Below are 24,129 nucleotides of genomic sequence, written 5' to 3'. Positions count from 1 at the left end.
GTTGTTCGAAGAACAACAGTAAGAGTTAGGAATAGAGTGATCCAACTTGCTTTTGGTTAGTATTTTGCTTTTTGGCTTTTATTAGTTTCCATTTGTAGGGTTTTGGTGATTTGTTGTATGTTACACATTATATACAGATTGTCATAGTTGCAACTGGTCTAAGGGCAATTCAGTATGAACTCAAGGTATTGTTTTTAACTTGGTTGTTTCATTATGTTATAGCTACTTTTATCTTAGAAACTTTTCATCTGTTTTGAATGTTTAGGTATAATTTGCTTTATTTTTCACTATTTTTGTTAATATTACTTTTTCCCCTATTTTGTAGGGTTCACCAGGTTATGAAATTTACAGTGTTGTGGATAAAAGTATCATTGAAGAGCCAAGATATTGTTCATAGATGAACTCTTATTGTGCTTAAAGTGTGAAAACGGTTTAATTGGAGTAACAGTGATGAAAAGAAGTAAATTTTTGTCCTTTGACTGAAGTTTAGTTGTAGAAACTTTTTGATAAGTGATAGCATCCCCCGTTCTGGGAATCAAATAAAAGAAATGGACATAGTAAATGGAGTTTGCTTGCTGTTGAGATTTTGTAATTGAAAAGTACATAATATTTTTATTTTTAGTGTTTTGATAATATATGAATTAACAATTTAATTGTTTGTAGTTAGTTTCATTAGTTGTTGTTGATATTTATATTAATTTGTATATTATTTATTTATTTATTTAAGTAGATATAAATAATAAAAATATATTTTTTTGGACATAGGGGCATTATTTTATAATTTCGCTCCGGGCATGAAAAACCAATGGACCGGCCCTGCATAAAATCCAATATTTTCTTAAAGGTGAACTGTGGTCTTAAACCCCAAGACCGAGATGGAAGAAAGTATAATACAGGAAAATAGTTTATAACCTTATTTCTTTTAATAAAGCTAATGAAGTATAAGCTTTCCGTAAACCAGGTCTAAAAATCCCAAGACCAAGATGGAGACGAATATCATACAGAAAATAGTTTATTAGTTTCATTTCTTTTAATAAAACTAATGAAGTATAAGCTTCTCGTAAACCAAAAATCTTTTTGCTTATCCCTATGTGAGTCGTTATAACCATACTAATATGACGGAGTGCCTGGCTTGCCATTTTACAGGCGTTAGTTTCGTTGAAAGATATTTGTCACCCTAGACTGGCCTAGTCTAGCTGTAGCGAACAACTCAGGTGTGGGATGTCAACCCTATATAGATCTATACACAAACTCCCGCTCTCCCTCCAGGAGACTCTGATTATAACGAACGGGATTTACCACGTACGCTAGGTAGGTACGACTAAAGGTGTCTCACAAGAGCCTTAACAGATTTATGTGAACTATGAATCCTTTTCTTGTAAAAACAGGATAGTTATACCTTTCAATGATTAAATGTGTCTTTGAAAAACATGGTTCGTGACTTCCAAACTATACCGATTATAGTTTATCTTGTTGGTTTGAAATTATTTATATACCCTTTTATATAAACGTAAAGGTGTGTTCCAGCATGCAAAATATGTATTCAAAACATATTACTTAGGTATTTAACCTACTAGATTTGCAAAAGACTATATTATATCAAAGCTTACTAGGATAACGATCATTTAATAAAGGTTCCCAAAAGCATGTAGTTTATAGATCTTAACTTTTCTTATGGTTTTATAACATTGGGCATATACATATCACCATATTTATATCAAAACTAGAGAATACCACAACTTGTGCAAATAATAATTTATCCTTTACAATAAGGTGAAAAACTTATAGTTATTTGTGGAATAAACAAAATTTGACTTGTATCCCCCCCATAAAACATAGAAAAACTTGAAAATGTGGGGGTATGAAGCTCACCTTGAGTTGGTTAATGAGTAGATTGGAGTGATGGAGTGAAGATCTCAAGCTTAAATTCTTTGGATGAATGGATGATCTTCCTTGGAAGGAATGTTATCCTAAGAGTTTTTATCACATATTATTATGTGTAAAATAATATGAATCTATCATGAAAGTGATGTAAAATACTAGATTAATGGGATACCTTACCAAAAAGAAAAACTCTAAGGAAGCTTGAGGAGTTAAGCTTTTAGCAAATTCTTACTCTTGTTCTTGAGAGGGAATATATATATATATATATATATATATATATATATATATATATATATATATATATAGAGAGAGAGAGAGAGAGAGTTTGTTTGGAGAATAAGAGAAATGGTGGGGGTTTGAACTTTTTGCTTACTGTCGTTATTAAAAGGGTAAGGAGGATGTAATATGTGCTTGGAAATCTAAGGTTAAAACATTGCTAATAGATGGGTAATTCATGGGTTACTGTGACTTGCATGGAGAATGGGGAATTACATCAAATCATAAAGTCAACCCTTTATTCTTGTCTTATTCACATCTCATGACGTAAAATAATACCTTTATAAATCTTAAATATTATTTTATGTAAATATGTTTTAAATATTCAAATTTGGCATAAAATAGGGGTTTAAGGGGTCCATGTTATGAAAAATACGACTTTGGTGGGATTCTCGACGTCAAAATATCTTAAAATGACGAAATGGTCCGAAATGGTCTAAAATCCAGAGTCAAATGATGAATTCCGGAGTCAATCTTCAAATTCTGGAGCCAAACCATGAGTTCCGGAGTTTCTCTTTATGTTATGGAGTCGAGGGTTGCAAAGTCACCTTCTTTCCGGAGTAGGTTCCTTTCGAGAATGCGAAGGTTCCGAAGCAGCGAAAGCTTTCGGTCCGAAGTTGCGAGATTGCCCGGTTCCTTAAGAAGGTCTGGAGTCACTTAAGAGGTTCCGAATCCAGAGGTGTTTCGGACCAAGAGGGTTCTCGACTAAGAAGAGAGGCTCCGAGAATGAATAGTGTATTCCGAAATGGGCTTTTCCTTTCGAGTTTTCTCCTTCCATTTTGGGCTGTTTTTGACAATGGGAGAGATTTGAGATACACACAAGGACGAATCTTCTTTAGGGCCAGGAGGGGCTGTGGCCCCCCTGTTTTTTTTGTCATAATTAGTCCTTTAAGTATTAAAATTTGTACATATTAGACCCAAAAGCTATAAAATTTGGCTTTGGCCCCCCTGTTCTCAAATTTTCATACTTATTATACTTTCGCCCCCCTAAAAAAAAGTTCAAGCTCCGTCACTGGATACACAGAGAGATTTGGGAGAGATTTGAGGTACATAGAGAGATTTGGGAGAGATTTGAGATACATAGAGAGTTTTGGGAGAGATTTGAGATACATAGAAAGTTTTGGGAGAGATTTGAGATACATAGAAAGTTTTGGGAGAGATTTGAGATACATAGAGAGATTTGAGATACATAGAGATATTTGAGGTACTTAGAGATATTTTGGAGAGATTTGAGATACATAGAGAGATTTGGGAGAGATTTGAGATACATAGAGAGATTAGGAGATATTTGAGATACATAGAGAGATTTGAGATACATATACTTTGTATCATAGTTGTAAAACATACACCAGGAAACATAGTCTTATACCTTAATGTATTAGTACAATTCGAGTTGCCTAGGTTTACTTGTTGACTTTGTTTGAACTAGACTTGCCGGTTGTCACAATCTCTGTCTCTATCAATTTCACACCTCCAAATCAAACACCATCAATTTTCTTCTTGATTCATACCTACAAATCGAAAGTTTTATTCTTGCTTCATACTTGCAGATATAGAATCAAACAAAAGCCCATCACCATATGTTTATCGTTTTTCTCTATCCCCTGTTCGATTATACATGATCTGAGAATGAATGATCCAAAGAAACAAAATAAACACACAAACACTCATTGCAACAAAAACACACACACACACACATACTTCTTAGCTAGGCAGTTATAGCGGTCCAAAATCAAATATAGGTCAAGAGCCGATATTTAGGATATAGGTTATCACAGTGGGATATCAGTATTTTTATATGATGCATAATTAATATATATATACATAAAACATATATAAAAGTAATATAAAAAGTCAAAATTCAAAACTGTCAATGTTTGAAACATAATCTTACATAAGCCATGAAATCTTCCTCCAAGTCCACATCAACCAAGACATCCAATTACTTTATCTAGATCATCCACATCAACTCTAATATCATCATCATCATTTAATAATTATGTACTTAGCACATCATCATGATCAAACCTATAGAAACTCGCAAGTTAACACTTAAGTATGTGTGACATCCCCAAAATCTCGGCCAGAAAAGACCGATTTTCATTTATGCTTTTAAATATTTTCAGAGTAAATCCTTTTGATTTGAAAGAGTTGCGGAATTTGTTCCCAAAAACAAAACATGATAAAACATTGTTTACCGAAGCATTTCATAAAAGAAATGTATTTTCATTATAATCAAAACTCGGGGTGTCATGTTCCGATACAGACCAATAAGCATAAACGAATACATTACAAGTCATATAACAAATATAAACATATGCAGACTTGTAAACAAAACAACTTGATGGTTCATCCATCTCATGCCCTTCCGCCACTACCTGTAATACAATTTAAAACTGAGTGGGTCAGGCTTGGGAGCTTGGTGAGCATATAGGGTTTTCAACCCACAATAAATATCATATTTAATTTTCACCAACCAACAATAACCCAATTACCCATTCCCGTTATTCTCACTTTAATGTCCCTAAAACAACTAACATAAGGGACCTAGTCTAAGAATATTTCATCGGGGCGACAACACATGCTTCGGGGGTACCTCAGCAATATAAGTCAAATAAGGCAACCATGAGGGGGATGGAGTACAGCGAATGAACACCCAAGTTCATTAACACCTACAGGTGGCGAACTGCTAATGTTTCCACAAGACTGTCTAGAATAGCCAGTGGTCGTCATCTAAACTCCGCTAGATGACTCAATCAAACAACAACGAGGCCTCTCATCTATTTATTACACACCAACTGTCTACCCATGTTCTACCCAACATATTAGTAGATAAAAATATACATTTGTATACATAGTTTAAAGAAAACCTGTATAGCATGCTTTAATCAACACATATATCACAAAACAGATGAGGCACACACACACATAACACATATCTCATAAAGAAATAAGCAGATCTGTAAGATAGAAGAGAGTGAATACTCATTCACACATAACACAACCAAATATATACACATAGCACATATTTTATATATAATACTTCGTATTATTGTATTTGGAAGGAAATAACTACACACTCACTTGATCGGAAGATGATCGGACAACACTACGGCTTATAGAAGTAGTAATCCACAGCAGATCTGGAAGATCTCCTCAAAAATCGAACTTCTCGCGGGCAGAGCTTCGACTCGGGAACCGCACTTCTCGGGATCTTCGGGATCTCGGGACTTGCCTCGGGGCTAGAGTATGATACCGGGGCTTTGGGGGTAAAAATGCAGAGCTTCGGCGCAAAGATGAGAAGAAATGAGCAAATAAACCCTGAACCCTCGCATCCTATTTATAGTGAAAATATCTGATGTACTCGCCGAGTAGGGGACACCTACTCGCCGAGTTGGTCCATACTCGCTGAGTAGGGGACACCTACTCGCCGAGTTGGTCCATGTGGCGGCTTTCTGGTGGTGCCACGTGTCAAATTCTGGGTGGTGCCACGTCACCCCTATCGCGTGTTAGCCTTCGAACTTAGAAAAATCATAACTCTCGCATACGAGCTCCGTTTTTGACGTTCTTTATATCCACGCGTAGGTAAAATCAATATCTACAACTTTCGTTTAGACTCCGTCGGCTAAATCTTGACCAATCTCAAATTTAACAGTAGGAGGTGTTTAGACTGTTAAACGACCGCGAAGAATTCGTAACTCCTTCATACGAACTCCGTTTTCGTCCATATTTTTACCGTTGAGTTCCTATTAATGAGACCTTCAACTCTCATTTAGGTCGCGTAAGCCAAAAACCGCTCGAACTAAAATTCGAGTTTCGGGTCGTGCACTGCTAAGCCGAATCTTAGAAAAATCATAACTTCCTCATACGAAGTCAGATTTGGGCGTTCTTTTTATTGACGCTCTTATCTTAACATATTCTACAACTTTTGTTTAGATTGATAAGGCTAAATCTCGCTCTATCTTAAATTCACTATTTACGCTTCCCGGTGCCGTGCCGGTTTTGCCGTAAAACTTCGACAGGTCATAACTTCTTCGTTATAACTCGGATTTCAGCATTTCTTATATCTCCGGAATCCTTGTTTCGACCACTAAAACTTTATCCAATGATATCAAGTTTATTTTAAACTTAAATTTCGACGCTTATTTTTATTCTTAATTAATCAAACCACATAATTAAGCAATTAAGCACAAAACACATAATACTCAAATAATACATTATTATTATTTCAAAACGGGTTACAAAGGTTAACCTAGACTATTACATTGCTAAAAATGGCAAGCCCGGAAACACAGGCGTTACAATTCTCTCCACCTTAGAATGATTCCGTCCCCGGAATCACACATCAACAAACAAATGCGGATTGCGACTCAACATGTCACTCTCCGTCTCCCAGGTGAGATTCAGCCCATTCGCGTGTTTCCATCGGACAAGCACTAACCCAACCATTTTGCGTCGCAACTTCTTAGTCTTTCGGTCAACAATTGCCTCTGGTTCTTCAATCAACCTTTTGTTCTCATCAATTCTCAATTCAGAAATTGGAATTATATCGGGAACTTCTCCCGTGAACTTCCTCAAATAACACACATGAAAGGTGTTGTGAATTCCATTCAGTTCTTCGGGTAATTCGAGCTTGTAAGATTGATTCCCAATCCTCTGAAGGACTTTAAACGGTCCAATAAACCTTGGACTCAACTTTCCCTTTTTTCCAAATCTTATAAGTCCCTTCCACGGCGAGACTTTAAGCAAAACCGAATCCCCAACCTCAAAAGTTATCGGTCTCCGCTTCTTGTCAGCATAGCTCTTTTGACGATCCTGAGCCGCTAACATTCTTTCCCTAATTATTTTTAACTTTTCAGCAGTTTGATGAACCAACTCCGGTCCCATAAACTTCTTTTCCCCAGCCTCAAGCCAACAAGACGGCGTACGACACTTCTGTCCATACAAAGCTTGATAAGGTGCCATCTTAATGCTCGAGTGAAAACTATTATTATAGGAAAATTCTACCAACGGTAAATGTTCATCCCAATTACCTAGGAATTCCAAGGTACATGCTCTCAGCATATCTTCAAGTGTTTGTATTGTTCTTTCACTCTGACCATCAGTCTGCGGATGGTAAGCTGTGCTTAAACATAACTTGGTACCCATTTCCTCTTGTAGACTTTTCCAAAACCTTGATGTGAAACGGCTATCACGATCCGACACAATTGTTAACGGAACACCGTGAAGCCTCACAATTTCCTTCACGTAATAATTCGCAAGCTTCTCCATAGACCATTTCTCCCTGACCGCTATGAAATGCGCACTCTTAGTGAATCGATCAACGACCACCCAAATCATGTCGTGACCATTCTTTGTTCTGGGCAGTTTAGTGACAAAATCCATAGCAATGTCTTCCCACTTACCCATAGGCACAGGCAAAGGTTCTAAACTCCCGTAAGGTTTCTGATGTTGTGTCTTGACTCTCGTACAAGTCACACACTCGGCCACATACTTTGCAACATCAAGCTTCATCGTCGGCCACCAGTAGTAGGGTTTCAGGTCCCTATACATTTTAGTGCTACCCAGATGAATTGAGTACATGGTTTTGTGAGCTTCTTCCATCAGAAGGTCCCTAATTCCTCCTGACTTAGGTACCCAAATACGATCTTGGAATACCTTCAGTCAATGACCGTTAGTACCAAACACCAACGTTTTACCCAAACGTTCCTCCTTTCGGTCATTTTTCTCAGAAGCTTCCTCTTGAGCTTTCTTTATACTTTCCACAATAGTCGAGACAACTTCAATTCTCAACGCTCTTGGCCTCTTCCTTTCAAGATTGACTTTCCGACTGAGAGCATCAGCAACAACATTAGCTTTACCGGGGTGGTAAAGTATCTCGCAGTCGTAGTCTTTAAGTAATTCTAGCCAGCGTCGTTGCCTCATATTCAATTCTTTATGATTAAAGAGGTATTGGAGACTCTTATGATCAGTGAAAAGTTTGCACTTCGTGCCATAGAGGTAATGCCTCCATATTTTTAGAGCGAAAACTACCGCTGCCAACTCCAAATCATGAGTCGGGTAATTCTTTTCATGCTCTTTCAGCTGTCGAGACGCATATGCTATCACCTTTTCTCTTTGGGTCAAAACACAACCCAATCCAACACCAGACGCATCGCTATAAACAGCGAAGTCTTTAACTCCATCGGGTAGAGAAAGTATCGGTGCCTCGCATAGCTTCTTCTTTAACTTCTCGAATGCTTCTTTATGCTTCTCACTCCAAGCATAAGTAGCTCCTTTGTGGGTCAAAGCTGTCAATGGAGTAGCAATCGAAGAAAAGCCTTGGATAAACCTGCGGTAATATCCGGCTAATCCCAAAAAGCTTTGAATCTCCGTGGGACTTTTCGGTTGTTCCCACTTCGTCACAGCTTCGATCTTCGCTGGATCAACCATTATCCCTTCTTGGTTGACCACGTGACCCAAGAATTGGACTTCATGAATCCAAAAATCACATTTGGAGAACTTTGCATAAAGCCTCTACTGCTTCAAAACTTCTAACACTTCTCGCAAGTGTCTGCCATGCTCCTCCTGGCTTTTCGAGTAAATCAGAATGTCGTCTATGAACACTATCACGGATTTATCAAGGAACGGGTTACAAACCCTATTCATCAAATCCATGAACGCTGCTGGAGCATTGGTTAGTTCAAACGACATAACCAAGAACTCGTAGTGTCCATATCTAGTTCTGAATGCAGTCTTCTCGATATCTTGCTCTCTTACTTTCAGCTGATGATATCCTGACCTAAGATCGATCTTCGAGAAATAGCTCGAACCTTGCAATTGATCAAACAGGTCATCAATCCTCGGCAACGGATATCTATTCTTTATTGTTGCCTTGTTCAGCTCTCTGTAATCGATGCACATTCTCATACTTCCATCTTTCTTCTTTACAAATAACACCGGAGCTCCCCAGGGCGATGAACTAGGTCTAATGAAACCTTTGTCCAACAACTCCTGAAGTTGCATCATCAGCTCCTTCATCTCCGTCGGTGCTAATCGATAAGGTGCTTTTGCTATTGGCGTGGTTCCTGGTAACAAGTCTATTCTAAACTCCACTTGTCTATCAGGTGGTAATCCAGGAAGATCCTCGGGGAACACTTCTGGAAAATCACACACCACTGGAATGCTCTGCATCACCTTCTTTTCCTTCTTAGCATCAATCACAAATGCTAAATATGATGTACATCCCTTGGTCAAACACTTTCTGGCTTTCATTAGAGAAATGATCCCAGAATTCACTCGCCGTTTGTCCCCATACACCATAAACGAATCTTTTCCAGGCGGGTTTACTTTAACTATCTTTTTCTTGCATAAAATTTCGGCATCATTGGCGCTAAGCCAATCCATTCCCAAGACGATGTCGAAACCATTAAGTTCGATAGGCAATAACACCTCATGAAACTTATTCCCATTAAGGTCGATCAAGAAGTTTTTCATACGATGGCTAACAGGTACAAACTTGCCACTAGCTACTTCGACTAATAAAGCATTATCTAGTCTATCAATAGGCAAAGCTAGCTTTCTACCAAACTCATGCGAAATAAAGGAGTAGTTGGCTCCAGAATCAAACAATATATGAGCAGGTAATTCATTTACGAGAAAGGTACCTGAAGCGACATCAGCTTCATCTTTCGCAGCCTCAAGTGTCATCTGGAAGGCCCTCGCCTTCGACTTTGGTGGAATGTTGGGCTTTGCTGCCTCCTTCTTCTTCGGACAGTCTTTCAAAATGTGCCCCTCTTCATTGCAACAAAAACACATCCTTTTGTTGTTCGGACATTCATTGGCAAAATGTCCAACCTTTCCACACTTGTAGCAGGTCACATCCTCGCTGCATTTCCCAAAGTGCTTTTTCTTACACTTATCACACCACTTTGCTTCGCCTCCTTTTCCTCCAAACTTTTTCGAATCAGATTTCGAAAATTTGCTCTTCTTACTGGAACCAGATGTTCCCTCAAACTTCCTTTTCTCACCAACCTCAAACTTGACGGTGGTTCTCCCCTTGATCATGTTCTCCACAGACTTGGCAGCCCAGATAGCTGCCTCTAGAGTAAGTGCCTGACGTACTGGCACCTCGTACTCCCATGGAAGTCCCTTCGCATACCGATCCACCTTTGTCAGCTCGTCTGGAACGATACGCAAGGCAAACTCCATCTTATCGGTGAAGTTATTGGTGTACTCATCCACTGACATGCTACCCTTTGTCAATGTTAAAAACTTATTCTCCAACTCCAACAGATTTTGAGCCGAGCAGAACTTGCGCTTGAACTGCACCAAGAACTCTGCCCATGACAATTGCAGTGGCTCATTAGGGATTAAGGTCTTCCCTAGAGTGTTCCACCAACGAACGGCTCCACCTCGGAATTGACGCACGGCATAGATAGTTTGCAACTTACCTTTGCAGCCACACGTCATGAAGGCTAGCTCCATTTCGGAGATCCAATCCATAACCCCAATCGGATCCTCCTTTCCATTGAAGGTCGATGGTTTGCAAGTCAAAAAGTCCTTGTACTTGCATCCCATTCCATCATTCCTTCCATCGCGGTTATCTTGCCTAACTATCGGTGGGTTGGCTGGACCAACAGACCCACTGAAGTTTCCACCTTCTGAGTGCCCTTCATTCAGTTTAGGCTCTTCCACACGAATCGACAGTTCTTCACGATTTTGTTGAAGTAACCATCTAGTTTCATCCATCTGACGATCCAACATCGTCTGAATCATCAATTGCACACCAGCCATGGTTATTGGCTCTGGTGTTGCTGCCACGACAGGTATTGGCTCAATCACTGGTGGTTGATTCCTGTTTTCGTCAGCATTTCCAACTCCACTTCTTGTTCTCACCATTTTGATCTACACACCGAATAAGGCGAAATTAGATCCTCAATCATGATAGATATTCAAATCATCCTTATCACTCCGAAACGTTTACATGCTAGTTCTAATATCGTAGACGTACGCTTAGAATCCTACACACATAAGGTTTCTAGATCCGGTCGGCAACAGACCATAGATCCGAACAAATAATATCATATATGGCAACATATAACATTTAGCACATAAAGAATTTTAGGCAACTTTCCTAAAATAAACTAGTGCTCGTGTCTAAAACATAACAGACATGCATCTCAAAACTTCACTTAGCATTCTAAGTTTAAGTCTAGAAATCCAACAAATTCCTAGTTCGCTTAAACTAATGCTCTGATACCAACTGTGACATCCCCAAAATCTCGGCCAGAAAAAACCGATTTTCATTTATGTTTTTAAATATTTTCAGAGTAAATCCTTTTGATTTGAAAGAGTTGCGGAATTTGTTCCCAAAAACAAAACATGATAAAACATTGTTTACCGAAGCATTTCATAAAAGAAATGTATTTTCATTATAATCAAAACTCGGGGTGTCATGTTCCGATACAGACCAATAAGCATAAACGAATACATTACAAGTCATATAACAAATATAAACATATGCAGACTTGTAAACAAAACAACTTGATGGTTCATCCATCTCATGCCCTTCCGCCACTACCTGTAATACAATTTAAAACTGAGTGGGTCAGGCTTGGGAGCCTGGTGAGCATATAGGGTTTTCAACCCACAATAAATATCATATTTAATTTTCACCAACCAACAATAACCCAATTACCCATTCCCGTTATTCTCACTTTAATGTCCCTAAAACAACTAACATAAGGGACCTAGTCTAAGAATATTTCATCGGGGCGACAACACATGCTTCGGGGGTACCTCAGCAATATAAGTCAAATAAGGCAACCATGAGGGGGATGGAGTACAGCGAATGAACACCCAAGTTCATTAACACCTACAGGTGGCGAACTGCTAATGTTTCCACAAGACTGTTTAGAATAGCCAGTGGTCGTCATCTAAACTCCGCTAGATGACTCAATCAAACAACAACGAGGCCTCTCATCTATTTATTACACACCAACTGTCTAACCATGTTCTACCCAACATATTAGTAGATAAAAATATACATTTGTATACATAGTTTAAAGAAAACCTGTATAGCATGCTTTAATCAACACATATATCACAAAACAGATGAGGCACACACACATAACACATATCTTATAAAGAAATAAGCAGATCTGTAAGATAGAAGAGAGTGAATACTCATTCACACATAACACAACCAAATATATACACATAGCACATATTTTATATATAATACTTCGTATTATTGTATTTGGAAGGAAATAACTACACACTCACTTGATCGGAAGATGATCGGACAGCACTACGGCTTATAGAAGTAGTAATCCACAGCAGATCTGGAAGATCTCCTCAAAAATCGAACTTCTCGCGGGCAGAGCTTCGACTCGGGAACCGCACTTCTCGGGATCTTCGGGATCTCGGGACTTGCCTCGGGGCTAGAGTATGATACCGGGGCTTCGGGGGTAAAAATGCAGAGCTTCGGCGCATAGATGAGAAGAAATGAGCAAATAAACCCTGAACCCTCGCATCCTATTTATAGTGAAAATATCTGATGTACTCGCCGAGTAGGGGACACCTACTCGCCGAGTTGGTCCATGTGGCGGCTTTCTGGTGGTGCCACGTGTCAAATTCTGGGTGGTGCCACGTCACCCCTATCGCGTGTTAGCCTTCGAACTTAGAAAAATCACAACTCTCGCATACGAGCTCCGTTTTTGACGTTCTTTATATCCACGCGTAGGTAAAATCAAGATCTACAACTTTTGTTTAGACTCCGTCGGCTAAATCTTGACCGATCTCAAATTTAACAGTAGGAGGTGTTTAGACTGTTAAACGACCGCGAAGAATTCGTAACTCCTTCATACGAACTCCGTTTTCGTCCATATTTTTACCGTTGAGTTCCTATTAATGAGACCTTCAACTCTCATTTAGGTCGCGTAAGCCAAAAACCGCTCGAACTAAAATTCGAGTTTCGGGTCGTGCACTGCTAAGCCGAATCTTAGAAAAATCATAACTTCCTCATACGAAGTCAGATTTGGGCGTTCTTTTTATTGACGCTCTTATATTAACATATTCTACAACTTTTGTTTAGATTGATAAGGCTAAATCTCGCTCTATCTTAAATTCACTATTTACGCTTCCCGGTGCCGTGCCGGTTTTGCCGTAAAACTTCGACAGGTCATAACTTCTTCGTTATAACTCGGATTTCGGCATTTCTTATATCTCCGAAATCCTTGTTTCGACCACTACAACTTTATCCAATGATATCAAGTTTATTTTAAACTTAAATTTCGACGCTTATTTTTATTCTTAATTAATCAAACCACATAATTAAGCAATTAAGCACAAAACACATAATACTCAAATAATACATTATTATTATTTCAAAACGGGTTACAAAGGTTAACCTAGACTATTACATTGCTAAAAATGGCAAGCCCGGAAACACAGGCGTTACAGTATGTAACAATTAACATAACAATAAGATCGGTTAATACTTAAAACATGAGTCTATGACCTAAAACTAACAATTAAGTACTTAACATAATAGCAGGTTCAGTTAAGTTAAGTCCATAAGACTTAAGGCCATGACTTAACACTAAAAAATGCAAGTAAAATTACTTAACCGATATCCCACCTGGAAATCTCTTGGAAATATCGGTAAATATCGGTTAAATATCGGTAAATATCACCGATTTTTGCGGTCCGATATTTGACACCGCTATTTTGAAAAGTACCGATAACCGATATCCCACCTGGAAATCGCCGATATTAACTGCTTAGCTTCTTAGGATGAAGAAGCTTCACTTTTAGGGTTCTTAGCATACCGCAAGAGACCATTTGGGAAACAATAAGAGGTATATTCAATTCGTTTCTTTCAATTAGAGTTTCGGTCATGTAATCGAACATCATGTCCACATCTGGATAACCACTCCATATTGTATATATTAGAGCTTCGATTTTGTTTTCTGTGTTTTTTTTGGTTCTAGAAACGAAAACCACACACAAAATCAACGGTTATTCTGGAGCTTTTCCCCCCAAAAGATGTGTTGTTCTTGAGTTTTTGAAACAAAATCAGAAATTTGTTTGTGTATGTATTTAGAAACGAAATCAACATTTGGTGTTGGATTTGATGGCTTGCAATACCCGACCCTTCCCTAATCACCGATTCATAGAGATCAAAGGGTGGATGAACCCATTTAAAAGAACACCTCCATCGATTGATTACAGATAATAAGCACAAAATCGGATTTTGAAGAAAGAAACGATTCGGAGAACCTTCTTGAAATCTAGATACCTACTGCAAAGGTGAGCGACATTCCATATATGTAAGAAAGGGGCAGTGAGGAACTGATGGTGAGCTTTTGATATGTATTTGATTTGAGCATGAGTAAGGATGATTGCACAAACCTTGATTTATGATTGTGGTGTTGATGGTTAATTTATGGTAGCTGGAAGGAGAGATGGTGGTGAGGAGTTGAGTTTTATGAAGAAGACGAGGGTATTGAAGAAGATGATGGTGGATTGTATCTTTAGGTATTGAAATGGGAGAGAGAGAGAGAGAGAGAGAGAGAGATTCTTTTCTTTTTTTGACACCTGTAATAAAAAATTGAAAAAGGAAAAATACCAAGGGAAAATCCGTCATTATAAAAAGTTTTAAATTTTTTAGACTAAACTCGCAACAAAACGAAACTATTGGACCAACATTGCGAGTCAAACCCATGTTGGACCAAAATTACTAGTTTTGACATACCACAAGGACCTTTCTTGCAATTTTGTCTTAAAAAATCAAGGGCAAATAGTCTTTTTAGATAAGACATGGACCAAACATACAACAAAAATAAATAATAGGGACCATTTGTGTAATTTACTCAAAAATAATAGATTAACCCAAAGAGAAAATAATATACATACAAGATCCTTATAAATTGATAGATCTTGTACGGTCATATCATATAGTTCATCATTGTTAATCATTTTTTACTATAAAAAATCTTGATGATGGTAGAATATTGACAAATTATAACAATAAAAAATACGGTAATAAATGTTTTATTTACGAGAGAATTGAAATATTAATCTGTTAGTATAAACTACATTTTTGTGTTCTTTAACGTTAGTATTCATCTTAAATTGTTAAACACATAAAATAACAACAATAAGGAGACCGAACACCAAAAGCTGGTATCGACTATGAGCCAGCATACTAAAAAATGTTGTTGTATTAAAACACAATCAAAATGAGATGACAAAGAATGATCGACTTGGAATGAAAAAGAATCACATTGCAATAATTAAACAAGTACATACATATATAGTCTCCAAACCCCTTAAATATATGGAAATGATCATATAACGACTTTTTTTAATGATTGACATTTATGTCCGTCTGATTGAACAGAACGTCTGGAGCATGCAAAACATTACTACCCACGAAGAAATAGGTGTTTGTTCATGCTTAGTGATTTTTATTTGGTAGGAACAATTGAATTATCTTAAATTATCCTCATGAAAAATAAAAGAGAAATTAAATATCTTTTTATTTTTATTTCTACTTATTTTACTATCCATTTGAAATAATTATAAGTGTCTTAAAATGTTATTAATTTTATCAAAATATGACACTTGTTAACATTTTATATTAGTAAGAGGATAAGCACGAAAAAATATAAGAAGATATTTAATTTCTCAAAATAAAATATACATATAAATGTTTATCAACGATTCTACTAGTCAGAAAAGATGTTATTGCGAGTTTGTATGCATTTATTCATGGTAATTATGTTTCTTTTGTTAGATACCAAAAAAAACATAAAGATATATTTCCATATCTTATATATGATTATTTTAGTAAATCTTTATATCTTAAACATACATGTATATATGATTACTAGTTTATAACCCGTGAGAACCACGGTTATAAAATTAATTAAATTTTCATATCAAAAAATCAAAATTATTAATTGATATTTTAAATAAATTATTACTTGAGAAATATTTTTTCAGTTATATAAAATTATAATCATTGATTTAAATAAATACGTGAAGTTATATCATCTTATAATATGTATTTATTTTATTTTATTTTTCAATCTAATATTATTAATATAATATAATTAGAGTGAGCAAATTAAAATTTAAAATGAAGAATAAATTATTAATTTAATATAATTAGAGTGGGAAAATTTGAAATTTGAAATGCATAATCAATTTTAATTTAATGTAATTAGAGTGAAAATTTAAAATTTGAAATTTGAAATGGATAATTAATAGGTTGACAAGTGGCATGATAAGTGATATATAACATTAATGAGGAGTTCTAATTGTATGACACTTGTCAATATGAGATTAAATATATTCTTTTACTAGTTTATAACCCGTGGGAACCACGGTTACAAACTTAATTAAACTTTAATATTAAAAACTCAAAATTATTAATCACTTATTTTAAATAAATTAAACTTTAATATGTATAATTATATCACTTTATAATTTGTGTTAATTTTATTTAATTTCCATTCTAATGTTATTAATTTAATGTAATTAGAGTGGAAAATTTAAAATTTGAAATTTGAAATGGAGATTCAATAGGTTAGCAAGTGACATGCATTAATTAGGAGACATAATAGAGTGACACATGACAAAAGAAAAATAAAATATGCATTAATTATGAGACCTAATATGGTGACACATGTCAAAAGAAGAATAAAACTATTCTTTTATTAAAATAAAGATTAAAATAGGAAGATTTTAGTAAATAACTTTTCCTTTTACACCATATGATATTGATTTGATGCCTAATCAGAGTCATTCTAATATTTGACTTGATTTAATTTTTTTTGTTGGAACATTAAATCTAACTTATTCCTGTTAAATTACTCTTATTTAGACTGGACTTAAACCTGCTGATGTAGAAGTTTTTTGGTATATTTGATTTATGTTTACAACAAAATCTAATGTTAAAATTTTCAAGTAAATCAAAATAAACATATTAAAATTCTTTTTTTATAATATAATATATCACATTCACATAGATAAATAAAGAAGACAATATTCAATATTTCACCAAATAGACACACAATTGTCTCTCCCACATAAAAATGTGTTTAATCTTGATTGATTTATCAACAACATCTTGGTAATAAATAAATATTAAAAGGATCAATAATACAATTAACGTCATTGTCACGTGCATACTGGCCTTATTGTATTTTTTTAGGTAATAAAACAGAAGGTTTGTTTTTTTATTTTTAGATATTTTTTGTCACGTGATGACCGGCCCATCAGTTCGCTATAAAATATAATCCATCGTCTTCTCCAAAGTTGCCCCTGCTTCACTTGCTGCTTCTTGGCAGTGAAAAACCTTTCTTCTCATACCCCCAACAAGATCCGACCCTTTTAGTGTTCGGATCTCTCCTACATTTCCGATTCATTCTTTGGGTTTGGGTAATCATCTCTCTCTCTCTCTCTCTCTCTCTCTCTCTCATTATTCGTTTCATGATTCCATTCATACGCACAGATGCACACACAATTGTGAAGATCTTCAAATTTGTGTTTTGACTGTGAACTTTTAATGGTTTAAAACCGCATTGTTGCTTCGAAATTTGTGTTATCGTTTAAGGGTTTTTCGATCCAGTGACATTATGCACATTCTGTTTACTAGGTCGATAAATCCGTTTAGTGTTTATGCATGCATTTATATGAAACTACTTTTTTCTTTCGCCTTTGTATTGAATCCGTTGCAGATTAACAATACGAAAGGCTTAGAAAGGGTGCAATTCTTTTAGGGTTTTAGGGTATTCAAGCAATTACAAGCTTCTTACGTATGTTGATGCTATTGTTACTAATTACTTCGAATTTGAGCAAACTTCCTGTTGATTTGGAGGTTTTAAAAAGAATGTTTTTGAGCTTGCTTGTAGAGTGAATAACTCACCTTCTCCTCTCTCTGTGGTCCCTAATTCTGATAAATTGTGTTTACTATACATGGATCTACATTTTACAGCGATTTTGGAAGTATTTGTTTGAATGTTTTTGGGTGGATGAGTGAGAAGGGAAATGAGGAAATCTTATAAAGATATTTATCCTGTTCCTTGAAATGCTTTAAACTCTCATATTGCCGTACAGTATTTATTGTTCCAATTTATTTCGAATCATTGCTATTTCTATTTCTATTCTTATTATTACAGTAATGTTTCAATTTATTACTAAAAGTACACCAATTTGTTGCATCCTATTTTATTTAATTTTCATTATCTACTTATCTGTATCCCTTTCATTACATAACATCAAGTTGGATATTCATGTTTGGGTTTATGTAACAAAAGTGGATCTCTTACCAATTGATGCATGCATACATTGGTAACAAATTGAAACATTGCTGCATAAAGTAGTAAAAAAATCTTCCAATTTTGTGCTCTTTATGATGATCTAAGCGAAACATTTGATTATTTTAATGTTACAGTTGATCATCATTTCCTGAAATGGCGGATCTTGAGGCCCCATTAGTGCGCCCCAAAAGGAAGAAAGTGTGGGTGGATTATTTTGTTCAATTTAGATGGATTCTTGTCATCTTTGTTGTCCTCCCAATCTCTTTCACTCTCTACTTCCTCACATATCTTGGAGATGTAAGATCCAATTGGAAGTCCTACAAGAAACGCCAAGAAGAACATGAAGAAAATGTCAAGAAAGTTGTGAAACGTCTCCAAGAAAGAAACCCATCAAAAGATGGGCTTGTATGCACAGCAAGAAAGCCATGGATTGCAGTTGGAATGAGGAATGTTGACTATAAACGTGCTAGACATTTTGAAGTTGACCTTTCTGCTTTTCGCAACATTCTTGAAATCGATCAAGAAAGAATGATTGCAAAATGTGAGCCTTTGGTCAACATGGGTCAAATCACACGTGCTACTGTCCCCATGAATCTTGCACTTGCTGTTGTTGCTGAGCTGGATGATTTGACAGTTGGTGGGCTTATAAACGGGTATGGGATTGAAGGAAGCTCTCATTTATATGGTCTTTTCTCTGATACTGTTGTGGCATATGAGATTTGTCTTGCAGATGGGAAAGTTGTTAGGGCAACAAAAGATAATGAGTATTCTGATCTTTTTTATGCAATTCCATGGTCTCAAGGGACTCTTGGGTTTCTCATGTCTGCTGAAATCAAACTTATCCCGATTAAAGAGTACATGAAGTTGACGTATAAACCCGTTAGAGGCAACGTGAGAGATCTTGCAAAAGGGTATATTGACTCTTTTGCCCCTGGGTTTGGTGACGAGGACAATGAAATGGTTCCCGACTTTGTGGAAACCATGATTTATAATCCTCATGAGGGGGTTTGTATGACGGGTGTATACGCGTCAAAAGAAGAGGCAAAGATGAAAGGGAATAAGATTAATAGTGTTGGGTGGTGGTTTAAGCCATGGTTTTATCAGCATGCTCAAACTGCACTTAAGAAAGGGGAGTTTGTGGAGTATATTCCAACCAGAGAGTATTATCATAGGCACACGAGGTGTTTGTATTGGGAAGGGAAGCTTATTCTTCCGTTTGCAGATCAATGGTGGTTTAGATATTCTCTTGGATGGTTGATGCCACCAAAGGTTTCTCTTCTTAAGGCTACACAAGGTGAAGCTATAAGGAATTATTATCATGAGATGCATGTTATTCAAGATATGCTTGTTCCTCTTTACAAGGTTCCTGATGCCCTTGAGTGGGTTGATCGTGAGATGGAGGTACAAATACACATCTTTTTTACAAAAAGATTGTTAATTTTTAAACAATATTGTTGTTTTTCTCAAAAAAAAAAAAAAAAGTTTGTTTCCTAAAAAGATTGTTGTTTTTCTCAAAAAGATTGTTGTTTTTCTCTAAAAGATTATTTATTTTTCCAAAAAGATTGTTGTTTTTCTCAAAAAGATTGTTAATTTATACAAAAAGATTGTTATTTTCACCAAAAGATTGTTAATTTACACAAAAAGATTGTTATTTTCACCAAAAGATTGTTAACTTTTACATAAAGATTGTTACTTTCTACATAAAGATTGTTCTTTTTCACCAATAGATTATTATTTTTCTCAAAAAGATTGCTGATTTTGACAAAAGATCCTCCCTTTTACAGAAAGATTGTTATTGTTCAGCAAAAGATTGTCATTTCTACATAAGCACGTCAACTTTTTTACACAAAAGATTGTTGATTTATACAAAAAATACTGTAAATTTCTCAAAAAGATTGTTACTTTCTACAAAAAGATTATTATTTTCACCAAAAAGATTGTTAACTTTCAAAGGGTATCTAACTATCAATCACCATAAAACACACAGGTGTACCCCTTATGGCTGTGCCCACACAGACTCTACAAGCTCCCATGCAAGACAATGATATACCCAGAGCCAGGGTTCGAACAAGAACGCAGACAAGGTGACACCCCATATGCCCAAATGTACACAGATATTGGAGTCTACTACACACCAGCATCAGTGTTCAGGGGTGAGGTGTTTGATGGGGTTGATGCAGTTAGCCGATTAGAGAGCTGGTTGATTGAGAACCATGGGTTCCAGCCACAATACGCGGTTTCTGAGCTTGATGAGAAGAAGTTCTGGAGGATGTTTGATGCAGGGCTGTATGAGCAGTGTAGGAATAAGTATGGAGCTGTGGGGACTTTCATGAGTGTGTATTACAAGTGTAAGAAAGGTAAGAAGACTGAGAAGGAGGTTCAGGAGGCTGAGAAGGCTCAGTTGGAGACACCGTATGCGGAGGTTGAGCAGGCGGAGTAGATTAGGGTTTGAGATTGTTTTTGTGTTGTTTTGATGTGGGTTTCAAGTTCTTGTTTCAGATGTAGTTGTTTTCTTCTTGTTGATTTTAGGTGTTAATGTTCTTGTGGATCTTGGTGTAATTTGGATTCTGTAATGGATCTTTTGGTCCATTTAAATGTTAATTTGACCCACCACTGAGTTCAGAAAAGGATTTGCATATTGAATTAGGCCGGAAGGCGGAAGGGTTTGCTGATGTCTACCTTTCACTGCACCAGGGTAGACCATACACTTTCTTTCCTTCTTTGATTGGCCAATGGCTAGAAGATATTTATTTTTTCCTTTTCTTTCACTTTTCACTTTTTTATTATAATACGTAATTAAATTATATATGTACTAAAAAAATTATAAAATATATATTAAAATTTATGGTTTTTTATTCTTTACAAAAATTAATACTTGTATAAAATATATTTAAAAAAATTAAGGAAAATAAAAGCGTGACATTTTTCGGTTTGGAAGAGAAAATGAAAAGCCATGGGATCAAGAGTTTACAATCCATTTTACATATTATTTATTTTTTTTCTTCCACCTACACATCTCACAAATGAAAACTCATCTTATACCGGTCTTCTCAACTATAGTTGTAAAATTCGTTATTCGGCATCTGTTCAGCCGACTACTGAGTAACGAGTAATCGGAAGTACTCGGATTTGGTAATACACGTACAAAAATAGAGAAATTATATATATCAAAATCATAAGTTAAAACAATAAATTGGTTGAAATATATAAGAAAATTAGATACATATAAATACACAAAAAATGAAAAAGACACAATTGTCTCACTTCGTAAATAATAATTGAAAATTTAAAAAATATATATGTACTAATAATTACATGTGTGTGTTAAATAATAAATCATTAAGTAAATTATATATATTAATCACCGAGTTGACCGAGTTTTACGACACTGCTTGCTTCAATACCCGCCTCGGTAATGGGTTGAATAGCGAGTACTCAAACGAGTAATCGGCAAACTCGGCGAATTTTACAACACTATTCTTAACACACTTAACTTTTTTATTTTAAAATAAATACAAAAAACAAATTAAACATATAAAAACATGTTTGGTACAAGCTTTTATGCATGATGTACAAGTAATCAAAACATAGAAAAAATGAGAGAGAGAGAGAGAGAGAGAGAGAATTAGTTTAGCTTCTTTGAAAATAAACCACGATACCTCCTACTTCTTAGAATCGTCATATTGGAGGTACCGACGATACCTCCCATCTTTCTTGCCATACCATCCACCCTTAAGGGATGTAAAGTGTCGATATCATACTTAAAGAACCTATTGATTCTTTAAGGCAGTTGCAGACGCAAAATCTTTCGGTACTAGTGGCACAAATAAAATAGTAGTTGCACTTATATATACAGTCTGTTGCATCTTAATAGAAAAACCATTTTTTTTACATTGACAGGCTGAAACAGAGTAGTGACCTGGAACCCCCAGGAACCACACAGTTCCGCCAGTGCTTTAAGGCTACCTAGTATGGATCTAAACGCCATGGAGGGAGCTTAGGTGACACCTCCACGACGTTGTGGCCACACCAAGAATACCTCCCCAGGCCCACCATCCGTCGATTTTTGTCGAAAATACAACGTAGGGCGTCAGTGGAAAAGAAGGCAACAGTCACTTTTAGTCATTTTGACCGTTGAAAATTAAGTTTTTTAAAATAAATTATTTTACTTATTTTTTAAACCTATAAATACATGCAAATATATCATTATTTACATCGTTTCACAATTTTCTTTCTGTTACACAATTACACAAACTAAAACAATGAATCAAAACACAAACACCCTCCACCAAACCGAAACCCACACTCAAACATGTCCTCCTCCGTGGGATTTGTTCAATATGAGTCTTATTTTAATTTACTTGGGTTCACCGCAAATTACTTAAATGTTATGTTTTACAAAATCATTTGAGTTATTTATTAAAAAAAGAAAAAAGGGACAAAAATATGACATGAAAATTAAAATGTTTGGTTTGTGGCAAAAAATTCTTACCAAAAATAGAGTAGTATGGAGAATTACATCGCATGTGATGTGAAAAAAAAAATGTAGACAGTGTGATCCATACCTACAAATTTAAGTGAATGGAATCTATTGATTTCTTAAATGATTTTTTCTTTTTTAGCTTAGAGAACCCCTTTGATTCGTGTGTTGGACAAAAGAGGAGTTGATGTTGATTCCATTCTTTGTCTTGTTTATAACCGTGGGCACCACGGATTAGAAAAGTAAAAATAATTTTAATTAATTTATAAGGTAATTATTGAGCAATAATAAAAAAATTAATAATTTAATAAATTAGAAAATAGATATTACAAATAAATTTTTTGTTGACATGTTTGATATGTGTAAAATGGAGGAGTGAATTAGTGAAAATTTAATTAATGAGGAAAAACCTTAGAATGACAAGTGGCAAATAATTAATGTGAAACTCTAATTGATTGACACGTGAACACGTGATAAATGTGCTACTTTTTTATTAGGTAGGGAGATTCTCAAATGTTGATGGTGAATCACTTATTTTTCTCTTGTCATTTTAATTTGAGTAAATTATTGAAATCGTCCCTGTGGTTTAGTCAAAATTGCACGTTTGGTCTCTAACTTTTTGTTTGCACTTGGATCCTCCCTATGGTTTGATTTTGTTGCGTTTTTCGTCCCTGTGGTTTGATTTTGTTGCATTTTTCGTCCCTTACATACATAAAGTTAGGGATCAAACATGTAACTTTTACCAAACCATAGGGATGAAAAACGCAACAAAAGCAAACCACAGGGACGATCCGAGTGCAAAAAAAAAAGTTAGGGACCAAACGTGAAATTTTGACCAAACCATAAGGACGATTTCAGTAATTTACTCTTTTAATTTCTATTTTCGAATGACTTTCGTTATAAAAAAACGTTGCCTTAAAGCGGTCATCCAAACGACCATGAGGGTGCTTTGGAGTAATAGGAATTATCATTTTTAAGTTACAAGAACCAATAAAAGAGGTCCTTTTGATAGAAATATTGTCCAGTGATATTTTTGGATTTTCAATAAAGAAACCAAAATGAAAATCAATCAAATCGGATGGTTACAAAACCAGACTGATATTGGCTATTAATGATTTGTAATTTTTGATATATTTTCTAGCTTTTACTAGTATAATAATGGGGATATAATTCAGT

The 24,129-nt window shown here is 35.6% G+C and overlaps 1 protein-coding gene across 1 annotated transcript; it reads left to right on the top strand.

The window, feature by feature from the left end:
- Nucleotides 1–17,437: 17,437 nt before the first annotated feature.
- LOC145070887 (delta(24)-sterol reductase-like) lies at nucleotides 17,438–21,100 on the top strand. The gene is made up of 3 exons (XM_079017844.1): nucleotides 17,438–17,592; nucleotides 18,608–19,874; nucleotides 20,461–21,100. Exons 2-3 carry the CDS (start codon nucleotides 18,627–18,629, stop codon nucleotides 20,911–20,913), a joined length of 1,701 nt encoding a protein of 566 aa, XP_078873970.1. The 5' UTR covers nucleotides 17,438–17,592; nucleotides 18,608–18,626; the 3' UTR covers nucleotides 20,914–21,100.
- The last annotated feature ends 3,029 nt before the right edge of the window (nucleotides 21,101–24,129 follow it).

This window comes from Lactuca serriola, chromosome 8 (genome assembly GCF_051521515.1).
Source record: "Lactuca serriola cultivar US96UC23 chromosome 8, Lser_US96UC23_V15, whole genome shotgun sequence".
NCBI classification, from domain to species: domain Eukaryota; kingdom Viridiplantae; phylum Streptophyta; class Magnoliopsida; order Asterales; family Asteraceae; genus Lactuca; species Lactuca serriola.
Note: the sequence above shows the minus strand (reverse complement) of the source record. Positions and strands in the feature narration are given on the sequence as shown.